This window comes from Dendrobium catenatum, unplaced genomic scaffold, assembly GCF_001605985.2.
Source record: "Dendrobium catenatum unplaced genomic scaffold, ASM160598v2 fragScaff_scaffold_537, whole genome shotgun sequence".
Lineage (NCBI taxonomy): Eukaryota > Viridiplantae > Streptophyta > Magnoliopsida > Asparagales > Orchidaceae > Dendrobium > Dendrobium catenatum.
In genome coordinates this window covers 734,748-760,564 of record NW_021318999.1, presented here as the reverse complement: position 1 = coordinate 760,564, position 25,817 = coordinate 734,748, and the positions used below count along the sequence as shown (strand labels likewise).

The 25,817-nt window shown below is 35.7% G+C and overlaps 1 protein-coding gene across 3 annotated transcripts in view; it reads right to left on the bottom strand.

Moving 5' to 3' along the window:
- Nucleotides 1-14,865: 14,865 nt before the first annotated feature.
- LOC110109404 (villin-2-like) overlaps nt 14,866-25,817 on the bottom strand; it is a 35,993-nt gene continuing 25,041 nt past the window's right edge. For all 3 annotated transcript variants that reach the window (XM_028694678.1, XM_028694679.1, XM_028694680.1), the window contains 9 exons: nt 20,014-20,161; nt 19,869-19,879; nt 19,640-19,780; nt 19,427-19,552; nt 18,629-18,694; nt 16,458-16,722; nt 15,462-15,691; nt 15,280-15,378; nt 14,866-15,117 (listed from right to left, as the gene is read on the bottom strand). In XM_028694678.1, coding sequence (XP_028550511.1) covers nt 14,920-15,117; nt 15,280-15,378; nt 15,462-15,691; nt 16,458-16,722; nt 18,629-18,694; nt 19,427-19,552; nt 19,640-19,780; nt 19,869-19,879; nt 20,014-20,161 — 1,284 coding nt within the window. In that variant the 3' untranslated portion in view covers nt 14,866-14,919. The remainder of the gene's footprint in view (nt 15,118-15,279; nt 15,379-15,461; nt 15,692-16,457; nt 16,723-18,628; nt 18,695-19,426; nt 19,553-19,639; nt 19,781-19,868; nt 19,880-20,013; nt 20,162-25,817) is intronic.

The following is a 25,817-nucleotide window of genomic DNA, read 5'->3' as shown; positions in this document are numbered from 1 at the left end:
TCTCCTCCCATCTTCTCTTCTCCTTTCTCTCCACCTAGACTTCCTCTTCTTCCTCCTATTGCCTTCTTCTCCAAATCCTAGCCTCCTCATCTTCATTTACCAAACCCTAATCCTAGCCCCTCTCTTTCTCTCTCTAAAATTTGAGAGAGAGAGAGAGAGAGAGAGAGATTTTCTCTCAAACACCTCACATCTTCTTCCTACAACTCTCACGCCACATCATCCATCAAAATCTCTAGCCCTCTCTCACACTCTCTCTAAAACTAGAGAGAAAATGTTCTAAGTTACCTTTCATAGCTCCCTCTTACTCCCACTTTTTTTTTCTCTACCTATGCAAAAATAATTTCTCTCTCTAAAATTGGAGAGAGATATTATCTCTCTAGTCTATCTCTCTCGACTTTATCTACCAAAATGGGGTTAAAAAAAGAAGATAAGCCAAAAAAGGAGAAATCTCGTGTGCTGCTTTGCCTCATTGTCTCATCATCATCATCCTCGTCGTCACACATTTTGAGATATAACTTGTAATTTGAAATCCTATATACTTGTGATTGTTTTTCTTGACAGGCAGGTAAATGCTAATGTCAAGAATAAATGCTATTGTGCCTATAAAATCCTAAGTACCTTTGATTGTCATTCTTAGCAAATTGAGAAATATTGTTACGCTGGAAAATCTTAAGTACTCTTAATTGCCTTTCTTGGCAGGTGAAGTTTGGAAATTTCACCTGCGGTGTTACCTTTGCACGCCTTTTTCGACTTGATGAGAAGGCTTAACACCCCAATATAACCCCCTACGTAGGGAGAATATTAGAGTGCTGTCAAAATTTAGACCAAAATAAAGAACAAAGTAAATTTATAGGAATTTAAATATAAAACTAAATTGGCCAACAAAATGAAAATGTATGAAAACCTATGTTGCAAATAATAAAATTAATAAAATAAATAATAATTAAAATGCCTTAGAATTTATAGTAAACTTGTAGGAGAAATGACTTCTCGCCGGCAAACATGAGCATTAACCAAAACTTTACCCTTAGCTTCTTGTTCGCTTGTGCACACCGAAGTCCTTTAGTAACACATGCTCTAAAATAAAATACATAAAACTAAAATGAATTGAATGACCTCCTATTTATAACCTTAAAAAATTGATTTTCCTATGGGACCCACTGAGCCAAAATCCAAAAGCAAAATGAAAAAAGGGAGATACATATGTGAAAGGTAAGTTAAGGGCTAAAATATGAAAGTTCGCGAGCGATAATTAACCAAAAAAATATAAATATATTTATGCTCCTACGAAGTGCATATGTATTAGCGACTGTTATGTATGAACACCGCATATCCCTAATAGTTATTCTGGTTAAATGCTCCCTGATGAAAAAAGGTGTGCAAGTACTCTAGGTAACATGCATGCCAACTGCCAAAAGGAATGAGACATTCCTGTGAATTCATCATACATCTCATGAACACTCGTACACCGTTGTGTGTCACGAGCTATGCAATTCTCTTAGTAAAATGTGTGAGACATGTCAAATCGCCCAAAAAAAATAACTCTTATATCTTTTCTGATTATATAGTGCAAATGTTCTCACGTCATATAAGTGCACTATACAAAAACACTAAGCAACATGAATATGCATACTATTGATCATGCAAATGCATCAATAATCATATAAAATTACAAGGGCGTTGAGATTCATGCAAGTGTAACGTATAAAAGACTACAAAGAAGACATAAATCTACAAGGAAGATTGAGAAAATTTGTCAATGAAGTCATCTTTTCAAATGTGGTTCACTCCTGGACAGATAAGGCTTAAAAAAAACCTTATAAAAAGGATATTAAGTGTCCTTCTTAATACCGACAGGAAAGAAATATTGTCCTAATATGGATCAATGCCCATATTATGGAAAAAAAAAATATTTGGGAGAGCCTTCTAATAGCATGCATATAAAAGACTATTGTAAAAATTATGACAAGCGAAGGCCCTGATAATCATACCAAGAATATAGTCATTCGACGCTACAGGAAATTCATTGATTATTGGTGGTCTGGACCAGCGGTTCTCCCGCCGCCAGTAATAACAACGATTTTATTACCGGCGGTCTACACTATAATAACGACGATGTTTATACTAGCATTTTCACGGCCAGTACGCCACTAGTAACAAAACCGACCATCACCGACGCTTAGACCACCGGAAGATAACCGGAGGTACAAACCGTCGGTGAAGAAAACCGCCAGAAAAATGCCGTCGGAATATGTTTCTGGTGCCATTTTTTTTTTTGGCCGAAAAGCCGCCAGAAAACAAGTGGTAACCGCTGGCAAAAACTACCGGTAATGAATGATTTCCCTGTAGTGCGAAGGCACATTCTAGTTCAAAGAAGAAAACAAGTGCTATAAAAAAATTTATTGTGCTAAAAGCTAAGTACTTTAACTAGAAATAGTGCTGAATCAAGAAGAGAAACTACTGAAATGAAAATATTAGTGTAAAGATAATAAAGAAATGTAAACTAAAGTAGTTGTTGTTCGACCTACCCTAAATCCAAACTATAGGCAACTTCTAAATGTAGAAACCATAAGACCTACCCAAATATATAGGCAACTTCTAAATGTAGAAGTCATAAGACCTACCTAAACATACATGCAACTTCTTAAGAAAGTCATAAGACCTATTCAAGCAAATCAACAGAAAACTTCTAAGAGAAGCCGTTAGACCTAAAAAAAATCTAAAATTTTAGGAAACTTCCTGAGGAAGATGTAAGACTTGCTATTTGGGATACTTCTAAGAGAAGTATTAAACTTTCAACCAACTTACAGGAAAATTTTAATGGAAGCTGTAAGACCTGTCCTAAACTAAACCTATGGGCAATTCGTAAGTGGAGTCATAATCTCCGACCCAAATCAAATATGTGGGCAACTCCTAAGTGGGTATATAAGCCCCATCCTAAACAAAACTAACGGGCAACTTCTAAGGGAAGTCGTAAGTCTCAATATAAATCTAAACCTTCGGGCAATTCCTAAGCAGAATTGTAAACCTTGACCAAATTAAATCTATGGGAAACTCTTAAATGGAGTCTTAAGCCCTAACCTAAATCAAACATACAGACAACTCCTAAGTAGAGTCCTAAGCCCCAACCCAAATAAAAAATGCTAGAACTCATAAGTGGAGCTGTAAACCCCCAATGCAAATCAAACCTACAAGCAACTTCTAATTGAAGCCTTTAGCCCTAAACTAAATAAATTAACAAGCATTCTCCCAAGCCATCATAATATTAAACATACATTTAACTACTTCAGTTTACTTAGGATCTTTGAGAGGAGGCAACCCATGGCTTCTATTCATATTTTTTGGATACTATGATCAACAATTGTTAGTACTGGTAGACTAAAACCTATGAGATTATCTGAAAGACAAAATCATAGGATCTTAATTAGATCTGCCTCCTCCTCCACAAATGAGACTAAAATATTTTCAAACTAATTCATTCTTTATCGAGAATTTTCTCCAACAAAAATAGAGGGGTAATTAACTATGAAGGCTTGAGCTAATAGAAAATAAGAACCTAGATCTAATTACTTATCACTCATAGGAGAAATCCGGTTAACTAAAAATCAATCTACCTTAAGGAGAATAGAATCCTAAGTCTAAAAATGCTGACATTTTTATTGAGCAAATAGTTAGAAGTCAAACCTGATCCTTTATTCGAAAACAAAAAGAGTCAACAAGGTTCAAATCATGAAGTTTAAATTACCCATAATCCTTGATGACAATCATGTTAAAAGTGAATATCAATCAAATGGGTCTTTATCTTTTAAATACCCTCAAGTTTAAAATTAAACATTAAGATACTCTGATTTTAATAAAAATTCAAAAAATAAAAAAATTACTAATTTTCAAGATGAAATTTATCACTTACATACTTAAACCAAAAAAAATTATCGACCATTTGCAATAGTTTATTGAGGTGGATAAATTTGAAAATCACTTTAACTCATAAAGAGCGAATATCTAGTGGAGAATATCATTAGGATTCATTATCAAATCATCTCTTGTAAGTGAGGACGTGATATATATCTTTTAACCTGTGATTTTGTCATCAAATAACACCACAGGTAAATTGTTACAGTCGGGCCCTTTGACTAGGTGGTTTTGCCACCAAATGATACTAATAAATTATGATCATGGCCATATCCTATATATTCCCCAATGGCTCTAAATCCTTAGGTAATGAATCAATAGAGTATAATTTATAGGGCATAAAGCTCTTAATTAGTAAGTTGGACTCAAATATATCCACCTTAAGTCTATAAGGTATCCTTAGATGAAGCAACTCATGGCCGTCGATAAGGATCCTTTAGTAAGGCTGGGTCGACTTCTTCATTTGACTAAGTAGACTAATGACCATGATAGCTCAGGATGATAGAACAATGGGATCTTGATCATGCCTATCATTACTTTCGCATTACTCGCTTTAAGTATACGGTGATGAATTTCAAATCTTAAAATACTAAATCCAAATTTAAAACCCTAAAGCTATTGCTATTATATGTTGGGTACTCAGTGCCTATCTACTGACTAGTCATAATCAAAAGTGTTCTCTCATTATCAAGAGGGATAATTGGTTATAGGGGTTTATAACTCTAAAAAATCAGACCTCACATCATAGAGTCCTTGTAAAATGAGGGATAATGAGGTAGTGTCTTAACTAAAATCAAAATTTCCTTCTGAAAAATTTTCTTGGAACCTAAATCTTGTTAAAACTCTTCCGTCGACAAAAAAAGCGCGGAGAGGCCGAGTCATTAATTGTCAGAGCCTACCCTATTATGGAGTATGAATGAATATTTAAGCAATCGACTATTTCTAAACTCTTGGTTCTTATATACAATGTATTTTTTTTTATTCGGTGGTGAGCTAAAAGGAGTTCTCTGTAAAGCTTACGTTGAAATTTAAGAGAACTTTTGTATAAAATGATTATTTTTCATTACAATATATAATATGTACATCCATTATCAAGAAATGCTCTAAATATAATAACCTTATGTTATAGTACTAGTTAATACTATTAGTAAACCTCTCATTATGATAGGTAATAATTGATCATATTATTGGGAATAGGTTGAATTTATATATTTTGTGTGATTTAATATGGAAAGCCTTGATAATAGCTTGCCCCTTATGATTTTGATTTTAACAATCACACCCACTAAAAGTATAACAGAAATTTCACATATTTAATTTTGTCCCTCGTATTATGAATATAATTTAGTCAATAACCACAAATTAGTTACTAGCTCACATTGTGCGCCTACTCATCCATATGCATGACCTCTATATACGCACAAGCAACCTGACCTTAGCCCCATCCCATCATCTAGCATTGGTAAGGTCACTCAAGCATAATTATCCTATCCATCATATGACAAACCTTCTTGTATCTGTTGACCTCGTTTTTCGTTCGAGTAGCCTCGAGGAGCTTCGATCAATTTAATTGAGCCTCGTCGAGTTTAATTCGAGTTCGAATCGGCTCGACTTGAGCCGGATTCGACCCAACTACGTTCAATTAGACTCGATCATTTTATTTTGGTAGCGCCTCACTCTATTTTATTTAAATTGAATTCAATTCCATTTTATCAATTTTATTGAGCCGGCTCGAACCCAATTTGATTCAAATCGAGTCAAGTTCGAACTCGAGCCTAACCCGATCTTAACCCAAATTAATCTGATTCAGCCCAATTTGATCCCATTAAGAGCCATTTGACTTTTCAAGTTATTTGAATTCGTTTCCTTGATCAGGAAATTTCTTCGACGGCTTAGATGAAATGAGATCTGTGATTCGGCCGAAATCCCGGCTCGTAGGGATTTTCTGCGATTCGAGCAGGCATCGGGCAGTGAACAAGGCCGTTCTAGGATGTTTTTCGGAAGCTGGAACACGAAGGAAAAGAGGAGGGCTTCCTTTTCTAGCGACGAGTTTTGATTTACCTAGACGGAAGGCTCTCACGCTCTGGGGACTCTCTTCCTCTCTCATGCCCAGCTTTCTCCCGTGCGACTCCCTTCCTTTCTCTGGCTCTCGGTTTTTTCCAGTTCGTAAATCAGAGAAGGACCGAACTCCTTCTCTTCCGCCGTCGCCCCCTCCCTCTCTTGCTCCCCCTGGTATTCGTGAGATCCAGCCAAGGCCAACGCCCTAGCTCCTCCCCTCCCGGCTTTACACGGCCCAGGACCGAACCCGACGATCCCGAAGCCGCACGATCGGACCGATTCTGTCACCTCCCCTGTCTTGGCCGACCGAACCTCCTTCAAGCTACAGGTAGGTCTCTCTTCTTCTTCCAAATCCTGCTTTCCTCCTTCTTCCTCCATTTCATCTCTATCTCCCTCTCTATTTTCCCCTTCTCCTCCTTTTATTTCTTCTTCTCATAGTTTTTACTATGCATATGGTTGGTTAAAATAAAAGAGGATGGAATTTTAGTGAAACAGAGATTTTCTTTGGCTTGAGTTATGTTGCATCTTGTTGAATATCAATCACGTTAAGATAAAAAAAAAAAGAAATCCTTGTTACCTCTCTTGATCTTCCCAAGTTTTGATGAATTAGAAAGTTGAGAAGAAATGATCTTTGGCTCTCTCTCTTATTTTTAAGTATAAAAATTAAAAAAAAAAAAGGTTTTTCCTTCATCTCTGTGAAGAACGTAAGTGCTATATGTATGTTTTTGAGTCATTAATTTTTTATTAGTCTTTCTTTGCTTGCACCTAAAGCATCTCATATGAGGCTTGATATTGTATTCATGATGATGTAGCTTAGATTATTGTTGCAATGAGTTGAATAATAGGTTCATCCCTATCTCTTGTTGTTTAGTTTTGTTGTTGCTGTTTGGTTATCAAATGACGGTTTAGTACCTTTGGGAGATGATAGTGGTTGTTGCTTGCTATAGATGATTTCATACACTTGAAAGTGAACCACTAATATGTCAAATTTATATTTGATATGTGTCACATGAGCTAGAGTTTTAGGCGTGAATGGTGATAAAGCTTGAACGGCCATGTTAATTTCTTGCTAAAGCATGCACACCAAGTGTTTGATGAAATGCTTTTTAAAGAAATATTGGGTTATGGGGTTGGTGATTCATGAAGATTGGGTTTGCATGAGAAGCCACTTGGCCAATGTTGGATGACCTTGTGTAGTTTTAAAATTTTCACATGTTTTTTTTATGGGTTTGGATATACTTATGTTTGCAAAATTCCTCCCAAAACCTCTTTATCGAAGTGCCTAATGCTCTTTGGATCCTTAATGTTAGGAATGAATTTTGATGAGCCTTAAGGTAATTTTTCTTGAGTATGCACCTAGAGTTTTTTTTTTCTTTCCACGAAATACATGATTGTTAAAATATTGACTTGCATGGAGATTTATTCCAAGTGGTTTTATAAATTTCTCATAGCATTGACACTTTGCTTGCGATGAATCTAGATAAACTTTATGATTATCCTTTTGTAATACTTCCAACCAAGTGTATGTTTAAGAGATTTTAGTGTGGTTGTGAGATTAAAACTTCTATGTTAATTTGTTTAAGATAATCTTGTGAACATGACGCACTAGTTGTTTGATGAAATGTCTTCAAGAGGTCTTACTTGGAACGAAAAGTTTTGAATGCAAGTCTACACTCCTATGTTAATTGAGAGTTCTTTTTGTTGTCTCTATTAGTGCCATGAAGGATAAGTAGTATGTGGACTTGGAAGGGAATTTAGTTAGTAGATTTGATTATCTTATTCTTGCCTTACTTTAATAGTGCAATATTGAAGATGACTTTATTCTTGCTTAGTGATCTATCTCTGATATGGTTAGATTCATGCTTATATATTGGTGAAAATTGCATAGCTATGGTAAGAAAAGAGAAAAATCCTCTTAAAGCCTCGTGTGTATTTGATACAAGCATTATGATTCTTAGCCAAATGCAGAATTTCCTTTATTTAGCTTCTAAACTACCTTTTGGAGACAAAAAAATAGGTGCAGAATTTTACTGTTTTTTGTGTTCTAAGTTGCTTTGGAAACATGCTATATGCAGATTTTTATTTATTTTAAATTCCAAATTGCTTTAGGAATGGATGAGGTGCAGTTTTTTTTTACTGTTTTAGGCTCCAAATGGCATTAAGTAGCAAAGCATGTGCAGTTTTTTTTTTTTAATTGTTGTAGCCTCCAAATTGTGTTAGAAATGGGCTAAGTCAGATTTTCAATTGTTCCATGCTCCAAATTGATTTGTAAAAAGGTTAGATGCATATTTTCATTCGTTTCGTGCCTTAAATTTTTTTTTTTTTTGGTATATAAATTTTGGAGAATGTCTATATGCTTTACTCTTTTAAGAAGATCTTTGAGCTTGTTGAAATTTATTAAGATGAATATTGCTTGATTATATGCATTATTTTTTGAAGTAAGAAATAGACTTATGTTTCCCTTATGTTGGCACATCAAGTATTTGTTTGGCATCTTTAAGTTATAGTTGGTTGAGGGAATTTTATGTGTATTTCTAGAATTAAATGGTTTCATATGGTATAAGTAAGTAGCATGTTGAGGTTATGTCATTTGAGAATGAGCAATTAATATAAGAGGTTTACGCTTGATTCATGTCATGTTACATACAGTTCAAGTGAGAATATGGGCAAGTATTAAAAGAAATCATGTTGTTTTTTTTTTTTTTACATTAAATCATGCACATTAGATTTTGGGTGGAATGTTGCAAAAGAGTACTTAGTCTTCTTTGCTTGCATTAGAACTTTTGTATGGTAAGCTGGTTCGTTTAGAAATTGTCTAAATACAATGTTTGAAGTGTTTCTTTTGTGAAGTTTTAAAGTAGAGATTGTTGAAAAAACGTTACAAGTTTTATATTTGATTTCATGTTAAAAAGAGATTTTGCTAATTATTTTATATCGAAAGGTTTTATTGAAGATTTTTGTGAATGTTTTGTGATGAGTGCTTTGCAATGAGAGGTCTTTATAAAACCTTCTTGTTGGAAAGTTTTGTGTTTTCTACCCCACTCCAAATGTGAGGAGAGGCACTTGATTAGTGGTTATTTGGGTAGGATTTTGTGACAAAAAAAGGATTTTTGGTAGATAGCTTTTGAGGAGGTTTCGCGTAGTAGCCCATTTGAAAAGTCTTAGCAAGTTATTTCAAGAGATATGATTTTATGATTGAACTTGTGTAGTAGGATCTCTTAGTATCCTTTGGGGAGTAGTTAATGCTTTCCTATTTGAATCAAATTCTTTTAGTGATTATGGCTAAGGATGAACATTGGAGGTTTAGACTTTAGGAAGTTTTGGGTTAGACCCTTTTAGAGTCTCTTTCCATAGGATGGATTTTTGGAGTTTGGAATCTTAGAGAGCTTGGAGTTAGAAAACCTCTAGTGTCTTTTTGGGAATAGGGTATTACTCACTTGTCTGGTTTAGATTCCTTTAACATTAGCTTCCATAGAGAAGAGGTATAGAATTTTTGAGAGAAATACAAAACAAAAGAAAACTCTTACTTTGGATTTAGAGTTGGGGATTTGTATTCCATTAGTTGGGGTAAGATTTGTTTAGAGTGCGTAGTAGGTAGATGTCTTGAAAATATCAAGTGCCTCCGGATTGGGAATACAAAGGTCATGTTGAGTTGACTTAGAATACACTGACTTGACGAAGTGTATCCTATACACAATCCTACATTCCCTTTTTTGTATCGATTTTTTGTTGTTTCTCCCGCAGTTTCTTTATGTTTTTGGTGCACGCGCTTGCAAAATGAGGATCAAAACACAAGTGGCTCAACAAGTAATAAAAAGGTGCGTTCCTATGTCTTGCGAGTAACTTTCATATTACTACTTGCTTATAGAACATACTCTTAATCCTCTCTTCCTATGTCTTGCGAGGTAACTTTTGAAACGCAATGGACAAGGAGCTTTGGAGCATTTTGGGAGGGAAACTAGGACAATCGGATCCAAGCATCAGTCGTCCACTACTAGTTGAGGCGCTACGGGCGGAACCACGCGGGTCGTAGCCCCCAGTGCTGTAAGTTTACTAAAACTTAGAAAACCTTAGGGGCCTAGATGGTTTGTACGCCTCCCACCCTTAGGGCCTTAGAATCTTCAATTATATTTAGGGTTGCTTTTATTTTTTTCTAAACCCTAAAACCTGTGACATCCATGTAGAAGTCTTAGGAATAGAAAAACACTACTATTTTGATCCTCAACAACTAGCGGACACCTAAGACAAAACTAAGGATTGAGTCTTAGAAAACATAGACTTAGGATGCATGTTCCTTATGAGATAGAGACATTAAAATAAAAAAACCTAGTGACACGCTTCTCTATTTTGATTTTTCTTAATCTATATTCTTAAAAAATCTATTAAAATACTTAACTCTAAGTAAGTTTTATTTAACATTTGTAACTATTAATTATAACTTAAAACATAAACCTAAATCAATTCAATCAATTAATAATTAACTTTAAAATCCACCTAAAATCTAAAAGATGTAGATTTAAATTAGGAAATCGAATCATAATCTAAAATTCATTAGGATAATACACTTCTAAATATTAAACCTTAGAACAACTCCAAAAAAATAATTAACCATTTTGAAATTAAAATTAAACACTATCCTAATCCATTTTTTATTTTCATAACCAACTAAAACAATAATTCAACAAAGTTAATTATTACTGGGTACCCAGCCATCGAGGCTATTAAGTTACGCCCAAGGAGGGTGAAAAAACTCACGGCCTCGGTGTGAAACAAAGGTGGTAATTAATCAAACACTAAAAATAAATCACTTTAAAATCAACCTTAAAATATTAAATTTGAATTTTAACTAAAATTTCCTTTGCCCTTTTCAACAAACAAAAAAAATACAAACAACTTTAACTAATCATCCTATAAAGGATCTACCAAAACCAACAGCCAACACACACATAGATGATTTGCTAGGACACGACTATTAGCTTTAGGTTAGGCTGTTGTTTCGCTTTACTTTTCTGATCTCTGTTGTGACGCTGTTATGTGACGCGTGTGCGTGTGTTTTGTTTTTGTATCTGTGTAGCTTTTCTGCTGTGTCGTTTTTGTACTGCTTTCTTTAGTTTCTTTCTGCACTGGGTTTGGACGTTAGAATACTCATAGGTTAGGCACGTTTTTATACTAAGTCTGTCTTCCTGAGCGATGGGCCGTGCTATACCGCGCTAAAAAGGGGGCTAAAAATTAATAAGTCATTTATAAATGCTTTAGTTACCCGCTTCAGCTGCTTAGCCCTAATGATCAGAGCACGGCCAAGTGTGATAATTCAGCATTTTTTTATATATATACTATGTGGTGAAATTTTATTATAATTGCTAGGATAATCTGCAGGAGAGTCTAGATTTTCATTTTCATATATGTAATGTATTTGATAGTAGATTTTGTGAAAATCGTTAAAATAAGGCATTTTAAAGAGATAGGAATCCAAAGGGAAAAGTAAACCCCACAAGGGGGTTTCTTTTTCATTTGGATATCCTTTTGGAGCACTCACTACAAGGAGTCCAAAGGGAAAGTAAACCACAGGGGTTTCTTTTCATTTGGGTACCTTTGGGGGAGTCACTACGAGAAGCAGAAGGAAGAACGAAGACGATCCAAGGACGATCAAGGAAGAGGAGAAGAAGACTGAAGAATATAAAAAGCCTTATTTAAGATTTACGTCTGTTCCGGTTGTTGTCGGTGGAGCCCGTGCCACCTTTACTTAACTGTACTCTGTATTTAAATTTATGGCACTTGCCAGGACACTCTTTTCGTGGGATTTTTCTGTGTTGATTTACTTACTTGTTGCGCAGTTAGAACCGGTCATGTTTCATAGGTTCTTCTTGCGATGTGCTTGATGTCGAACGCTAGGCTCTGTTAGGGATTTAAAAATTTAATTACTCGTATCATTAGAATAAAATTAAATTAACTCACATTAGAAACATTAACGACTCCTAGGATAGCCGGAATTTCAGCCGGGGAGCAATGCATGCATGCCTCTCTTTTAGACAAACTTCCTCGCCTGTGAGGAGAGTCCGCGTAATCTGGCCTATGAGGGATGAAGACTGCCGACTCTGGGGAAGTTAGTCATTCAAAAATTATTTTCTATAAGCCTTTTAAAATTCATACTCATATTGATTTGGAGACTAATCAGCATAATTGCTTAGAACAATTAAAATTAAGATTTAATTGCTTTAGTTTTAGAGCATCATACCCACTCTAAGTGTGGGATCAATTAGGATTTCTCTAGTTTACGATCCCAAATCAGTGTCTAATACACCCATTCTTCATACAGACTGGACAGCATGGATTGATACGATTAGGTGGATTTAGCTGGCTTCCTTGTCAGACAAGGAATAAATCAGATTGGATTAGCTAGGTCGTAGATGTTAGTGTCGTGTGTACGACATTACATCTTTATAGATTTAGGGTCTGAAGGTGAGGGGTACGAGTGTACCCCTACACATCTATTGTGGGTTAGTTCTCTACTTTTCTAGAGGTATAAATCCTACCCATCCGGTCACATAGATGACGCCACTCCTTCTTTCTCTCGTGCATGTTAAAACAGCGTTGTGTCCTTATCTTTTTCTCAGTTTTCTCTTCTTTAAGCCGACGGATGTTGACAGACCACGCCGTGATGATCGAGCCAAGTTGGGCATTCCCCTTTGATTAGGAAGCTAGAATCCCGGCACTAAAACCATTAGAGGAGATAAATCTAACATCTTTAATCGAGAGTCTTCTATAGACAGCGGGTCTAAGATGTAATTAAACTTCGGGGGTCGCGCCGTGTAGAAAACTGAATTCCACAATCAAATAAACCCTATTCGAGCTGATGTATTGAATAGGTGAAATCTCGTGAATTTAGGGTTATAGATATTATTATCCATCGAGTTTGGTGGGTGAAAACCTGCTATCCTCCATGGCTAATCGTATCTATAACTCCATCTGCTCTTCCATCGGCCTGCTTGTGTCGATCGTAAAGGTCTACGACCATTTTGTCCTTCGGGATTGTGTGATCGTACCCTTTGCATTCGAACCACACGAGCAGAATCCCTTTCGGAGACCCACAGTATCATCTGCTACTTGTGGTGCCATATTGTGTCAGGTTTGTTCCAGTAACCAAGATCCTTATCATCTGCCAACGATCCCTTTCAAGGGTTCCATCTCAATCATTGTAGTCTAATAGCATTGATATCATGTACATAACCTATGATTTAAGCCCATTGCCTACATCATGGATATCATCCCTATTGATTCCACTCACCAATCCTATTTACTTTCTTCACTTGTCGATCAAGTTAAGCATCTTTGCTTCATTTAGCCTTATTAGTTTGATCCTTTATGTGGTTTAGCTCCCTACCTTGCTTCTGACATGATCCTCACCACCCATATCATTAGTTACCCCTTAAGTTATGGACATCTCACTTCTTGCTGTGGGACTAATATTTTAATTTTATTGGTTTAGGTGATCTTTACTTCTCTTATGGTTTCTCATTCCACTTTTAGAGCATCTAGGGCTACAATTACTCCTTATTTTTTAGCTCCTCAAGCTTCATTGAAGTTGTTGGAGAGGGTGAAGACTTCATGATCTCAATACCCTTCATCCATATATGTATCATTGCTCTTTTAGCAAGGATCATACCTACGTAAAAATAAGTAGCACTCCATTTTTTATGTTAAGCCTGCACTTAGTTTAATTGAAGTTGATATTTCAAAGCTAACAATTACCTATTCTTTCTTTATTATAGCAAGTCTTTATTGGTAAACTCCAACCAGGGGGAACCAGCCTTAGTTTTCATGAGGGACAAACTTATAAGTAAAAGTATATAATTTGGCTCGACCCGTGTTTGTTTATATCCTTGATTTTTGTACACTTCGCAGATATGTCGGCGGTCTAAGGGTACAACGCCCCATCGTGAGGTTCAACCTATTTTTTTTTTTGTATTTGGATTGTTTTTACTATTTCTTTTTTTATTTGGTTCATCGTTCTCTAACAATAACACCTATATACAATGTGTTTAATTATGTTAGGGGCAATTATCTAAAAACCTTTATAACGAAGACTAAAAAATAAATTGCGGTGAATAAATTGTGATAATCAAGCTACCAAAATTACATTCAAGGATATAGAAGCTTGTCAAAATCAAAACACACATAAAATTTCTTATCATGAACGTAAGTGTTTAGAATTCTTAATTATCTGCTGAACATATTAATAAAAATATTGAACATATTAATAAAAAATTACTGTTGTGGATCCGCAAATTCACTACCTAAGCTATTTCATGACCAATGGACTAGTATGCATGAGGTTTACGTTAGTGATCCACATACAAAACTGTACTAAATGCTGTAAAATGATATTAAAGACGGTTTTCATTCGTTCTTCGTATCTCTAACTTTTTCTTTCTCCACTACCAGGACAGTTGGTGTTTGCAAAATCCTATAATAATATAGTTCTGCTTAAGGATTCTTTTGAGGTGACTTTCTTACTGCTACTTAAGATAATTTTTTTTTAAAAAAAATACTTTAAGAAGTAAGAAAATTATTTCAAATAAGACCTAAATCAGCCATACTAACAACTAAAATGATATAAAAATTATCAACAATTTAGATCACAAATTCTCTCACAGACTACATTATTCAGACGGAACAAAATGAGATTTTGGTTTCATTTGAGATGGCTTTCTTACTGCTTAAAGCAGCTTTTTAATACAAAAATTAAATTTTTTGTACTAAAATCCTACTTTAAAGAACAATAAAAAGGCCGTCCCAAACGAAACAAATCTGTTGTCAGTTGATTCTTGTACGGTTAACCATCGCCACGATACGCTCGCAAAGTGAAACATTAGAAACGTGATTCAGAACTGCTGATAAACAAAACTCAACCAGAGATGTAATTGCACGAAGCAAATGGCTGGCAATAATTTAAACAGCATTACATTGTAGTTTTAAATGCAGCACACAATATGTATATGCTGGCTTACAACACAGACAGCCCATATGCATGAAACCCAAAATATACACATATGGGCCCTTCATAATAACAAACGGGCTAAAGCCCAGAACCCTGAGCACCCCAAACACCAATGATCCTTCTTTACAAATGAAAGAATGCCTGTAGCGCTGCAAAAATCACCCCAGCAAACTAGCAGTAGTAATCATCAAAATAAGCATATATCTCAACCCCTCAAATAAGCAGAAAGTGAGAAAGAGAATAATCAAGAAAAAAATATAAAAACAATTGAACTTCACCACTGAAATATTTTAAGCCTAGAAGAGATCAACCTTTCGTTTTTGCATGTCTTGCTTCCACTTTGGCTGCCTATAAAATGCATCTTTTGTCATTCCAAGAACAGTCTGGAATTCTTCATTGGATAAGTAAGCCTGGTGAAAAGGATGGCAAAATCTCAATTAATTTGCAAGATCATAGCAAGAACAAATTTGATAAAGCCTTAAAAGGCACGCACCTCTCTCTGCTTGTAGTCAATGCCAGTAACTGGATTGCTGGACTTGGCTTTAAGTCTTTCATAACTAAAGGTTTTCTCACCATTGTTATCTTCTACATATGAGTCCTGGTTACCTTCCGCGACGGCGCCATTGCTCTTTGATACAAATACATCCACTTCAAGCTCCTTTAATGGTGAAACTTCAACAGGATCCTCTGTCTCAGAACTCGGAGTCTCCATCTTCAATGATTCTATTGTTAAAAATAAAAAAATAAATAAATAGTGAAAAAGAATCGCCATTGAGAAATGTAATTTCCACCAATCCAAAGCTTAAGATCTTAGTTCTCATCTAGGCTTCATTTGAGATGGCTTTCTTTCTGCTTCTTAAAGCAGCTTTCTAGTACAAAAATTTTTAATCTTGTACTAAAAAGCTGCTTTAAGAAACATAAAGAAAATCATCCCAAACGAAGCCTTAATATAAGGTAAGAAGCAGAAATTTTGTTCGTAAAGAGAAATAATTTATGAATATACGAGGAACAAAATATTAACCATATGATAGATGGTTGCGAAACTAAAAGATTAGCCAATAAATTAAAGGAAAAAAAAAAAAACATAAGTCAACCTTTTAGTGATGTCGTTGGAAAAAGCTATAGAGAGGATAACAACGATAACAATGTGCTGTTGTCTAATATGCAGATCTATATTCATAAAGCTACAGAAATGCATATCAAGTCATTACACTGTAAATGTGCAACTAGGGCTTCGTTTGGGACAGCTTTTTTATTGTTTCTTAAAATAACTTTCTAGTTTAAAAATTAAAATTTTTATATTAAAAAGCTGTTTTAAGAAGCAGTAAGAAAGCCGTCCCAAACGAAACCTAACAAATAGAAATACAGCTTTACAAATCAAATACGGATGCTATTATGTGGGACAGGACCGCGAGTAGGGGGTTTGAACAGGTGCAACATATAAATACTCAATCAGCACAGCAACCAGAAAAAATAATGACCACCTTACCAGCAGAAGTTGAATCAGGGGAGGAGGTTCTGCTTTTTCGACCTGTAGAACCTTCAGATTGTGCTTTCTTTTGTTCAGCTGTTAGAACAGATGACAAAGCAGCAACTGCAGCTGCTCTTTGTGAACCACCCTTACTTGAACGGACTTGCTTGGGTCCTGTATCTCTAGATCTCGAAGAAGGATTAAAAGCAGAAGATAGTGCCGCTAAAGCTGATGCCCTCTGAGTGGGTCCACTTTGATTTGTATTGTTGGATTTCTCGTTGGACTGCAGCAGTGAAAAAAATGTCCGGTCATATCCCACTTGTAGTTAGATTGGCTCAAAACATAAGCTTAGACACATGCAAAAGAAAACAAAAAAGGACCTATTGCAGTTTTCTGTGGAGGATTTGAATACAAAGGTGATCATCATAACAACAAAGGGTGCTTTTAACATTATGCCGAGGTTTAAGATAAAGAAGACGTGCAATATACAAATTCATGCGTTGTTATAAAGCATGCTTAATTTTTGCATTTTTTTTTTTTGCATGTTTTTGAAAGTGATGACCATACATATCCAGGTCTCATAACGACGTGCGAAACTTGCTACAACAATATCAAACTTCTATCTCACTACGTGGGGTCGACTATACGAATCTTTTTTCTCCATTGCATCCTATAAAGAGTCAAATTCTCATTTTAATCTAATAAGAATGTCATTTCTAATAATTTCTAACCAAGATTTTTTAGATCCAACTCTACCTTTCTTAACATAAGCCAAATGTAATACATCTACTATCCTAACCACGTCATAAGAAGGTCGACGTTTTATGTGAAAAAATCATCTAAGTTGACTCTCTCTAATCTTATTTGCCACTAGTGCTTCTCCAACTTTTTCACCTAGATACTAATAAAATTTAATGGACTCTAAATCAAAAATCAATTTGCTTTGACTAGACATAAGTTAGATTCAAGTCAAAATCAACTCAATCTGTGCATACATACAAATTTATGTGTTCACACATCTACAACATACATGCACATTAAAAACATTCTTATATACATAAATAAATGAGGAATATTCACAACTATAGGGATATAAATGCACATCTCTAATTAATATTTTTCTAATATAATCATTTTTCTAATTATATATATATATATATATATATATATTGTGGGCTCCAAAAAATTGGCGCCATGGCCTCTCCGCATGATTATAGGAGAGTTTCAATAGATTATGTTCACAGTCAAATTTTTAGAAGGCAGATTAGTTAAAGATAAAACACTACTTAGAGAGTTTGCCCTCATTTGTAATGAATTTAAGATCTAAGTTCAGATTTCCCATAGATGCAAGCTCCTATGAATAATTAGACTTTTGATGCGCCTTGCTTTCTTTATCAAAAACAGCAATCAAATCAACGGGATTCGACAAAAAAGCATATTTTTATTTCTAGAAAATCAAATAACAAGAAGCAGGATACAATTGATTCTCTTTCGAGAGGAGGATCTTCTCTCCCAAACACAGCTTTCAAGTAATTCCTGACAGTGGCTATCATGGTGACGGTTACGACAAAGGTGGTGGGCTAGAGGTCGAGTGGTTGAAAGTAAGTTGTTGCGGCTTGGGGGCCCACGAAGACATGATTTTTTCAGGGCTTTAATTTAGGATTTAGGTAAGTTTTAATAAAAATATATAAATTAGGTGAGGCGTACGCCTCATGCTAGTAAAGCGAGGTGCCTCACAACAAGCCTCAGCCAAACTAAGGCGTAAGCCTCATAAGAAAAGCTCGAGGCATAAGCCTCGAGGTATTTTTTTACTGGAATTGTACTGAGACGAGTTTCATATTGTGCAATTTTAAACAATGACTGTACGAAAGAAAATATTTCACTATATTAATACATGAAGCAAGCCCACTCTAGATATACAATAGGTTGTCACATTACTCTATGTGGACATAGAGAAACATAAATCAGCTAGTTAAAGAAGATGACTGACTGCCTTTGATAACTAGATAAAGGTTCAAAGGAATCCCCCAATAACTTTTTCACTTAGATTAAAAATCACCTTGTAACTTCTTGATCAAGTTTGGAATGGTTCATTTTTATTATGAAACAACATGATTAAATGATTGGAAATTTATGTAATATATTACAGTATTTTAAGAATAAAGTTATCTTCCAAGAAGAAAACTTACCTCTGAAGCATGAAAAACGGTTCCAAACAGCACCGCAAGCTTCTTCTCAAAAGAATTCCCATGAGCCTATTTCACATCAGAAAGGAATTAAAAATCCACTGCAACATAGACAGAGCATGGGAAAGTAAAGACCTAAAATAGCACATCAACATGAAAGAAGAAAATAAAGGAACTTCTTACCGCAAAGAAAATATAAGAAGTTATTAATCACTTGCCATTCTTTGATGCAAGGCATGTATTAATTGAATATTTTAGTTCTACAGTGCAAATCCAAAGTTGGTAAGTCTCTGGGAATACAGAAGTTGATGGAACCGAAGTCCAATTTACAGTTGATACAAACATCATATTTAAATATAGGCATCAAAACTCTGAGTAATGTAGCAGTGCTATTAAGAGCTAATACATAAGATGCGGCCCTTTTCAAAAGCAAGAGCTTAAAGCCTCCAATTCAATCAATTTTGAAGATCTGTTCTGAAAGCCCAACAAGTAAGATGTAAAACAAATATATTAATGACAGAATTATATTAACAGCGTTAATGAAGACAAAAGGAAAAATCATAAACAATATATTAAAGTTTCCACTATAAGTTCTGGTCCCTTCATGTTACCAATTTATTTGACATTTTAATTCTCCATTGAAATGCTCTAGTACTCTACTAATTTGAAAAAAAAAAATGTTGCACGTACTAAAGACTGTAGATGTCAGCAAAAACCAGCTAATAACTTAATCAAAGAACAACAATGCAATAGATTCTCTCTGAAGGAAGAAAATTGGAGTGTAAGGTTTGCAAAACATACAGCAGCCTTTGTGCTATCCCAGGAGAAATATGTTGTGAAGAAGCACGGCTCATTACCCTCCGTGACTTTGTAAAGGGGAACATCTGGGGCTAGCCCATCTAAGCACACTGCAAGATCTATGTATTTCTGAAAAAAAAAAAGCTATTAAATGAATATTATAGAAGAGTGTCACTGCCATATATCTTTAAAAAATGAGTCACGTAAGGTAAAGACCTGGCCTATGTCAAATGCTTTTTGTTTTTCCTTGGATTCAACAGAATTACCAATCCAAACAAAGACTTCAACATGGGTGCAAAGTATCAGTATATCCTCTGTGAGCAGATCATCTTGTGAGAAGTTGAACACTTCGGTGACCTACAAGAGGGGAAGCAAGGTGCACCACAACATTAAGGATAGGTATTTTGCACAGGAAGCTAAATAAACATAAGGAAAATAAGCCAACCTCTATTTTTCCTGGAAAGTCCTCACACAAGCATAAATGAAGATGAAGCCATTAAGTGCAAGAAAAATCTTAGAGACCATTATGATTTAATCCAGGCAGCAAGATTGAAAGGGTATTAACGAATATAACCAAGAGATGAGCTTACCCTGGTTGAATGAAAAGGTAAATAAATGAGGATCTCTAATAATATCGGGCATAACTCTTTTGCTGGAAAAACTTTGTTTTCCTCCAAGAGCAAACCAGAAAGCAGAGCTCTCAGTTCCTTCCTTAGCATGCTTAAGTGCAACCCCAGGCTGCATGAACAAGTACATAAGAAATAAGAAAATTTGAGATATACAAGTTTTACAACAAGCAGTGGGCACTATCGGTCCACTAGCTGTTTACAACTAATTAATGACCAAGCAAGGCAATCTGCAAAATCATTGAACTTCATTATGAGCTGAATGTTAATTATTCACGGTTACAAACTGGGATTAAAGAGGTAAATCTCTAAAAATTAATATAAAAAGGATTAAAAAGCTTAATAAAGTAAAAACTAAAGATACCTCAAACAAGCACTAGACCAATAGATTGGCATACAGTAGAATGGACAAAAATTAATTATATCAATGCAGTCCCAATGCATGGCCAGGCTGATAAAAAAACCAAAAACTTAAAAATGGCTCGACAATTAGTAGAATTAAAAACGAACTCCAACAAAATCTAGTTTAGCTTCGAGCCTAAGCTGCTGGCTTGAAATTCAATTCAAACAGATTTCAATTGTACAATTGCTAGATGAAATTTAATTTAAGGTGGCTCAAAATCATATTGATTATACAAAGTTAATATATAGTACAAATGAACCATTAGTTGGTTCATTGGTAAACGTTTATATGATGCTTTTAAGAGGGCGTGGTTTCAATCCCTCCTTTCAAAACCTATTTTCATTATAATTTTAAGTCAATTCTAAATCGATTTCAAACCCACTCAATTTGAATCAAGCTTGTTTGAATGAAATAAGTTCAATTTCAAGCAAAGTTTGAGTCGAACTGAAATCACTTGAACTAGGCTATTAACAGCCATAGGGGATACCATCTCAAATACCGGGAAGCAAACGAGACTTCATACACAACATTGACGCACCATTTCGTAACTTCTCTTGACAAGAAGATTATACAGGGCAAAATCTACACAGGATATTTGAAATGTTGTACGCAAGACAAAAAGGCATGAGATTGAAATGTGAAGTGTTACCATGCTCATGAATGTATAAACAATATCAGAATCATATTTCCATCTGACATGCAAAACTTCCAAATTAATTTCAGGAGGCATGGTATTTATTGAATAAGGTTCTGCGAAACTATAAGACACCATTTGTAATTCAAAAAACCGAAGTCCTTAGCTGTTAATTCATCCCAATGAATTGATGGAAAACTTTATTTCACTATGTACTTACAAAGAGGGTAATTTAGAGGTTATTATTTAGTTGCCTTTTATTTTTGCATTTTTAAAAGTCAGTGGAATAGGAATGGACGAAGTGAAGAAGAAGTTGCGGAGAAAATGATGCAGAGTAATAAGATACAAAGCACTTTGCGACCACATCAAAATTAACGGTAATTTGCATTTGTGTATGCATCAAAATGAAAAATAGTTGATGTAATGGGACTGATTAATTCTTCCAAAGAATGATTCGGACAAAGTAATGGCCAGTTGTAAAATATTTCAAGCTTCTAAAGCAATATGAACAAGGAAAGAAGTGCCTCATTCCGCACTAGGGGTGCAAACAAGTCGAGTTTGAGACAGTGGGTGTTCGAGTTGAGCTCAAATGTCAAATACCGAGCTCGAACTCGAGTCAAGCTCAAAAGTCGAGCTCAAGCTTGACTCGTCCCATTATAAGCGAGTTCGAGCCCCTCGTCGAGCGGCTTGTCAAACTCCGGCACAGTCCATTTCGCCTTCTGGTTCACCGAGTTCGAGGCTTCGAGCCTCGCGAGGCCTTTTAAAACGAGAGAGAGAGAGAGAGAGAGAGAGAGAGAGAGAGAGAGAGAGAGAGAGAGAGAGACGAATGAATGAATAATATACATTTATATTTAGCTGTCTATAACACTTTACAGCATCATTTATTGGCTTTGGAGCACTCACCGCTGTCTGTCAGAGAGAAGAGCTAGAGAGAGAGAGAGAGAGAGAGAAATAGAGCGAGAGAGAGGGAGGGAACTTTGAAATACGCGGGATTTGAGAAATTTGGGTTTAATGCACGGTAACTTTGAAATACACATAGGATTTACATAACATTTTGTTTTTTTTTTAATATTTATATTTAATAATTATTCGAGTCGACTCGCGAGCTCATGAGCTGATCCGGTTCAAGCTCGAACTCGAGCTCGTTTATCAAACGAGCTCGAACTCGACTCGTGAGCTCAATAAGCTCGGCTCGCGAGCCTATAAACGAGTCGAGCTCGAGCCAGCTTGCGAGCCGGTTCGGCTCTCCTATTCTGCACTAATTGAGCTTGACTTAGCCAATGATGATATTGCAAATAGGGCATAATTAGACCCCAAGAGACAGAAGTTGCAATCTGAAGTTGCAATCTGATATTGCAAATAGCCAATACGTTGTAGCCCACAAACAAATAAGCAAATCAATCTTTAAGAGACATCAGAATTTTTTTCTTTTTTTTCATATGAAGTTTGGACATTAGCCTACCCCATATAGTAGAACAAAGGCTTGATGTTTTTGTTATGAAGTTTGGACATTCTGCTTAAACATGACATGGAAAATACTTCTATGCATTCCTAAGTTAGGATTAGAGCCAGCTCTTGGGGACAAAAGCCTGAAGCTCCGCAGAACATCAACCGTTGAAAACACAAGTAGCACTGATCTGCCAAACAGGTTGCACCTTCATCAACAAGAAGATGAACAGTGCTCCAAATAACAAAAATTAAAGAATTCATCTATAATTATTCACACAAAGGAATTACCATCTAGCATAAAGCAGTACCAAACTCAAATTTTCTGGCATCAATATTACTTCATACTAATGAAATGGACTAGTTTCCATTTTTTATGGGCTTGTACGCATCGATTAACACTAATCATTTATTATCTGTTTCGATCCACGAACATCACATTTTGTTGGAATTTGATGCTTCGCGGAGAACCATGGTTTAAAATTGAGCAATAAGAGGCGCGCCTCAGCGCAATTTCAGACTTGTAAGTCTCAAAGCCTACGCAATGAGAGCTAGCATTGAGGCGTACGCCTCATGTTCACTGAGACGCGCCTTGCCTCATGTTTTAGAGGCGTCTGCCTCTTAAAATTAAAAAAAAAAACCTAGCCTAATAAGATTCCACAATTGGTCTGTCTGCTCGGTATCGCTAGATACATGTTCAGTACCACATAGTACAACAATGCTCGGTACCACTAGGTACATGCTCGGTACCGTTAGGTACATGCTCGATACCGCTCAGTATCTTTTCATACAAACGACTTACAAACTTTCAAATTAAGCAGAACTTCAAAATTACTCTTACAATAAAAATTTGTATTGAAAAGAATACTGTGATTTGGGAAAGATAGAATTTGAGTTGAACTATATTTCATATTCTTATTATTGGTATATTTTGATTTCACTTCATAACTTGTGTTTTTTTATGTTTTATATTTTTTGCTCATTAGTATATAAAAAATTTATCATTTTATGTTCATGCAATTTTTTGATTTTGAGACTTATGCTTCAAAACGCCTTGAGGCTTACGCCTCGCCTCACGAACGAAAAACACCTCAATACCCAATTACGCAATTTTAAACATTGCAGAGAACAACTCAGCTCAAGCTGTTGAAGAAATCTGCCCCAAAATATCATTAAATTTCTGGAAATATTGGGGAAGGTACCACATTCTTGCATAGATTTTACAATTTGCAAGATAAGTAATTAATTTTAAGTATGGACCACAACATAAGTCCTACATAGTAATGACTGACAATGGGTGAAAGAAAGTATTACTTATGAAAAAGTAATGAAGAAAAAGTTGGTTTGCTTCAATGTTAAGCATTTAACAAGCACAAATATAACGTTCAGAACTCCAGTACCTAAACAATGGATCTATTATATAGCTTGCCTATAAGAAGCATGTAAGCAGATTCAGACTGAAGATATAAATATTAGTAACTTTAATGATCCAAAGCTTTTACCCTTTTCCTAGCACTACATTTTTCTCCTTTTAAACCTCAATAGTATCCCGGGATGGAAATAGAAACCACAACTAGTTATCAAAGCAACTCACTAGTTTGCAACTCCAAAAATAAAAATGTTTCTCTTAAATTACAATTTTTTATTTTGAACCATGATCCCACTGTTGACCTCTCTTTTGACCAAACACTCAAAGGGTCTAAATAGGCTAGGTTGACCAAGTCAAACTTTGACTTGGTCAACCCAAGCCTTAATGGGTCATATTGACCCATTAAGCCCATTTAGAGCCCAATTTGAATTCAAATCAATCCAACCCTTTTTGTGGCTCAATCCTTTGATCTCATTGACCTAATTGACTGATTTGACCAAGTCAAATGTTGACTTGATCAAATCAAGTCATTAATAGGTCATTATCACCTATTTAGAGCCAATTTAATGCTCATTCAATGCTCTAATTAACTCCCTTCATTTTGAATTCAAAACCACGGCCTAATCTGATTAATTTCCCTCCTATTTGATGTTAAATTAAATACCCACCGTTGATGAGAGGGTTAAGCTCTTTAAATACAAAAAATTTACCCTTTTTTAGACTCTTTTTGGCTCTTTCTCCCGATCCAAGCTCCCAAACCCTCTGAGATTTCGTGTGAGCACTCTTGGAGAGTTTCCCCATCTTCCCCGACCAGATCTCGGCGTCCTAGGCCCGCCGGCGATGAGAACTCCAGCGAAACCGAGCCCCACGTCCCTTCCGGGCTGATTTCCGCTCGATCCAAGGAGAACCAGGGTTCGACGTCAACTAGAGAAATACTCCTGCCGCTTCAACGAATCCAACGAGCCCAAGAACGCGAAAATCGGACGGTTAGATCACTCAAACTCCTTTAGAATAGATCACAATGTTTAGGGTTAAATAGCTTTTTGAAAAGCACTTTCTAAGCCAAACGGACGGTCCCCCATGGTTTCTGTTCATGAGTAGATTATACCTTTAAAATTTCGTGCGATTTCGTCAACCCAATCAAGAGAATTTGCCAAAAAACCCATTCTAAGGCTCCTTACGTCGCATGCATGTACAGGACGTTTTCTGGACTGTTGATCTTGCGATCCACGGCCCAGATCGCGTCATCCCGCAGTCATTTTTTGACCGTACAGTATAGGCTGTTGCGAAGATCTTGGTCCAACTCGATCATGGCCGTCCATCTCAGGCATAAGGATCTCGGTCCACTGGGATCACAGCCGTCCATTCGGATAGGCGGGGATCGAACGGCCCAGGGCCTTGACTGACTCATTTAAGCCAAAACCGCATGCACCCCACGCGGTTTCAATCAGCCCGTAATGATGGCGGGCATGATTGTGCCGCCTCCAGCATCGCGAAAGCCAACCTGCTGCCACCACGTGGAGCACCAAGCCGCCGCCAGCGGTTTTGACTACTGTCGCCGCGTGTCAGCTCGGGATTGGCCGCCGCCATTTTATATAATTTAAATTAATTTTAAACCTATTTTTCATTCAAAAAATCATAAAAAATCCATTTTTGCCCCGTTTTCAAGCATAATATGTCGAATCGAGCGGAATTGAATTCTCTTTAATTTAAAATTATTTTTATTTAAAAATATTAAGTAGATTTTTAATTATTTTAAAAACAGTAAAAACATCTATTTTTATCATTAAAAAATTAGTATTTTAATATAATCATTATTATATTGTTATTTAATTATAATTATTTATCTTAATTGCTAATATTTTAAGTTACTACCTTACTGTTTGAATTTTATTATTATTATTATTATTATTATT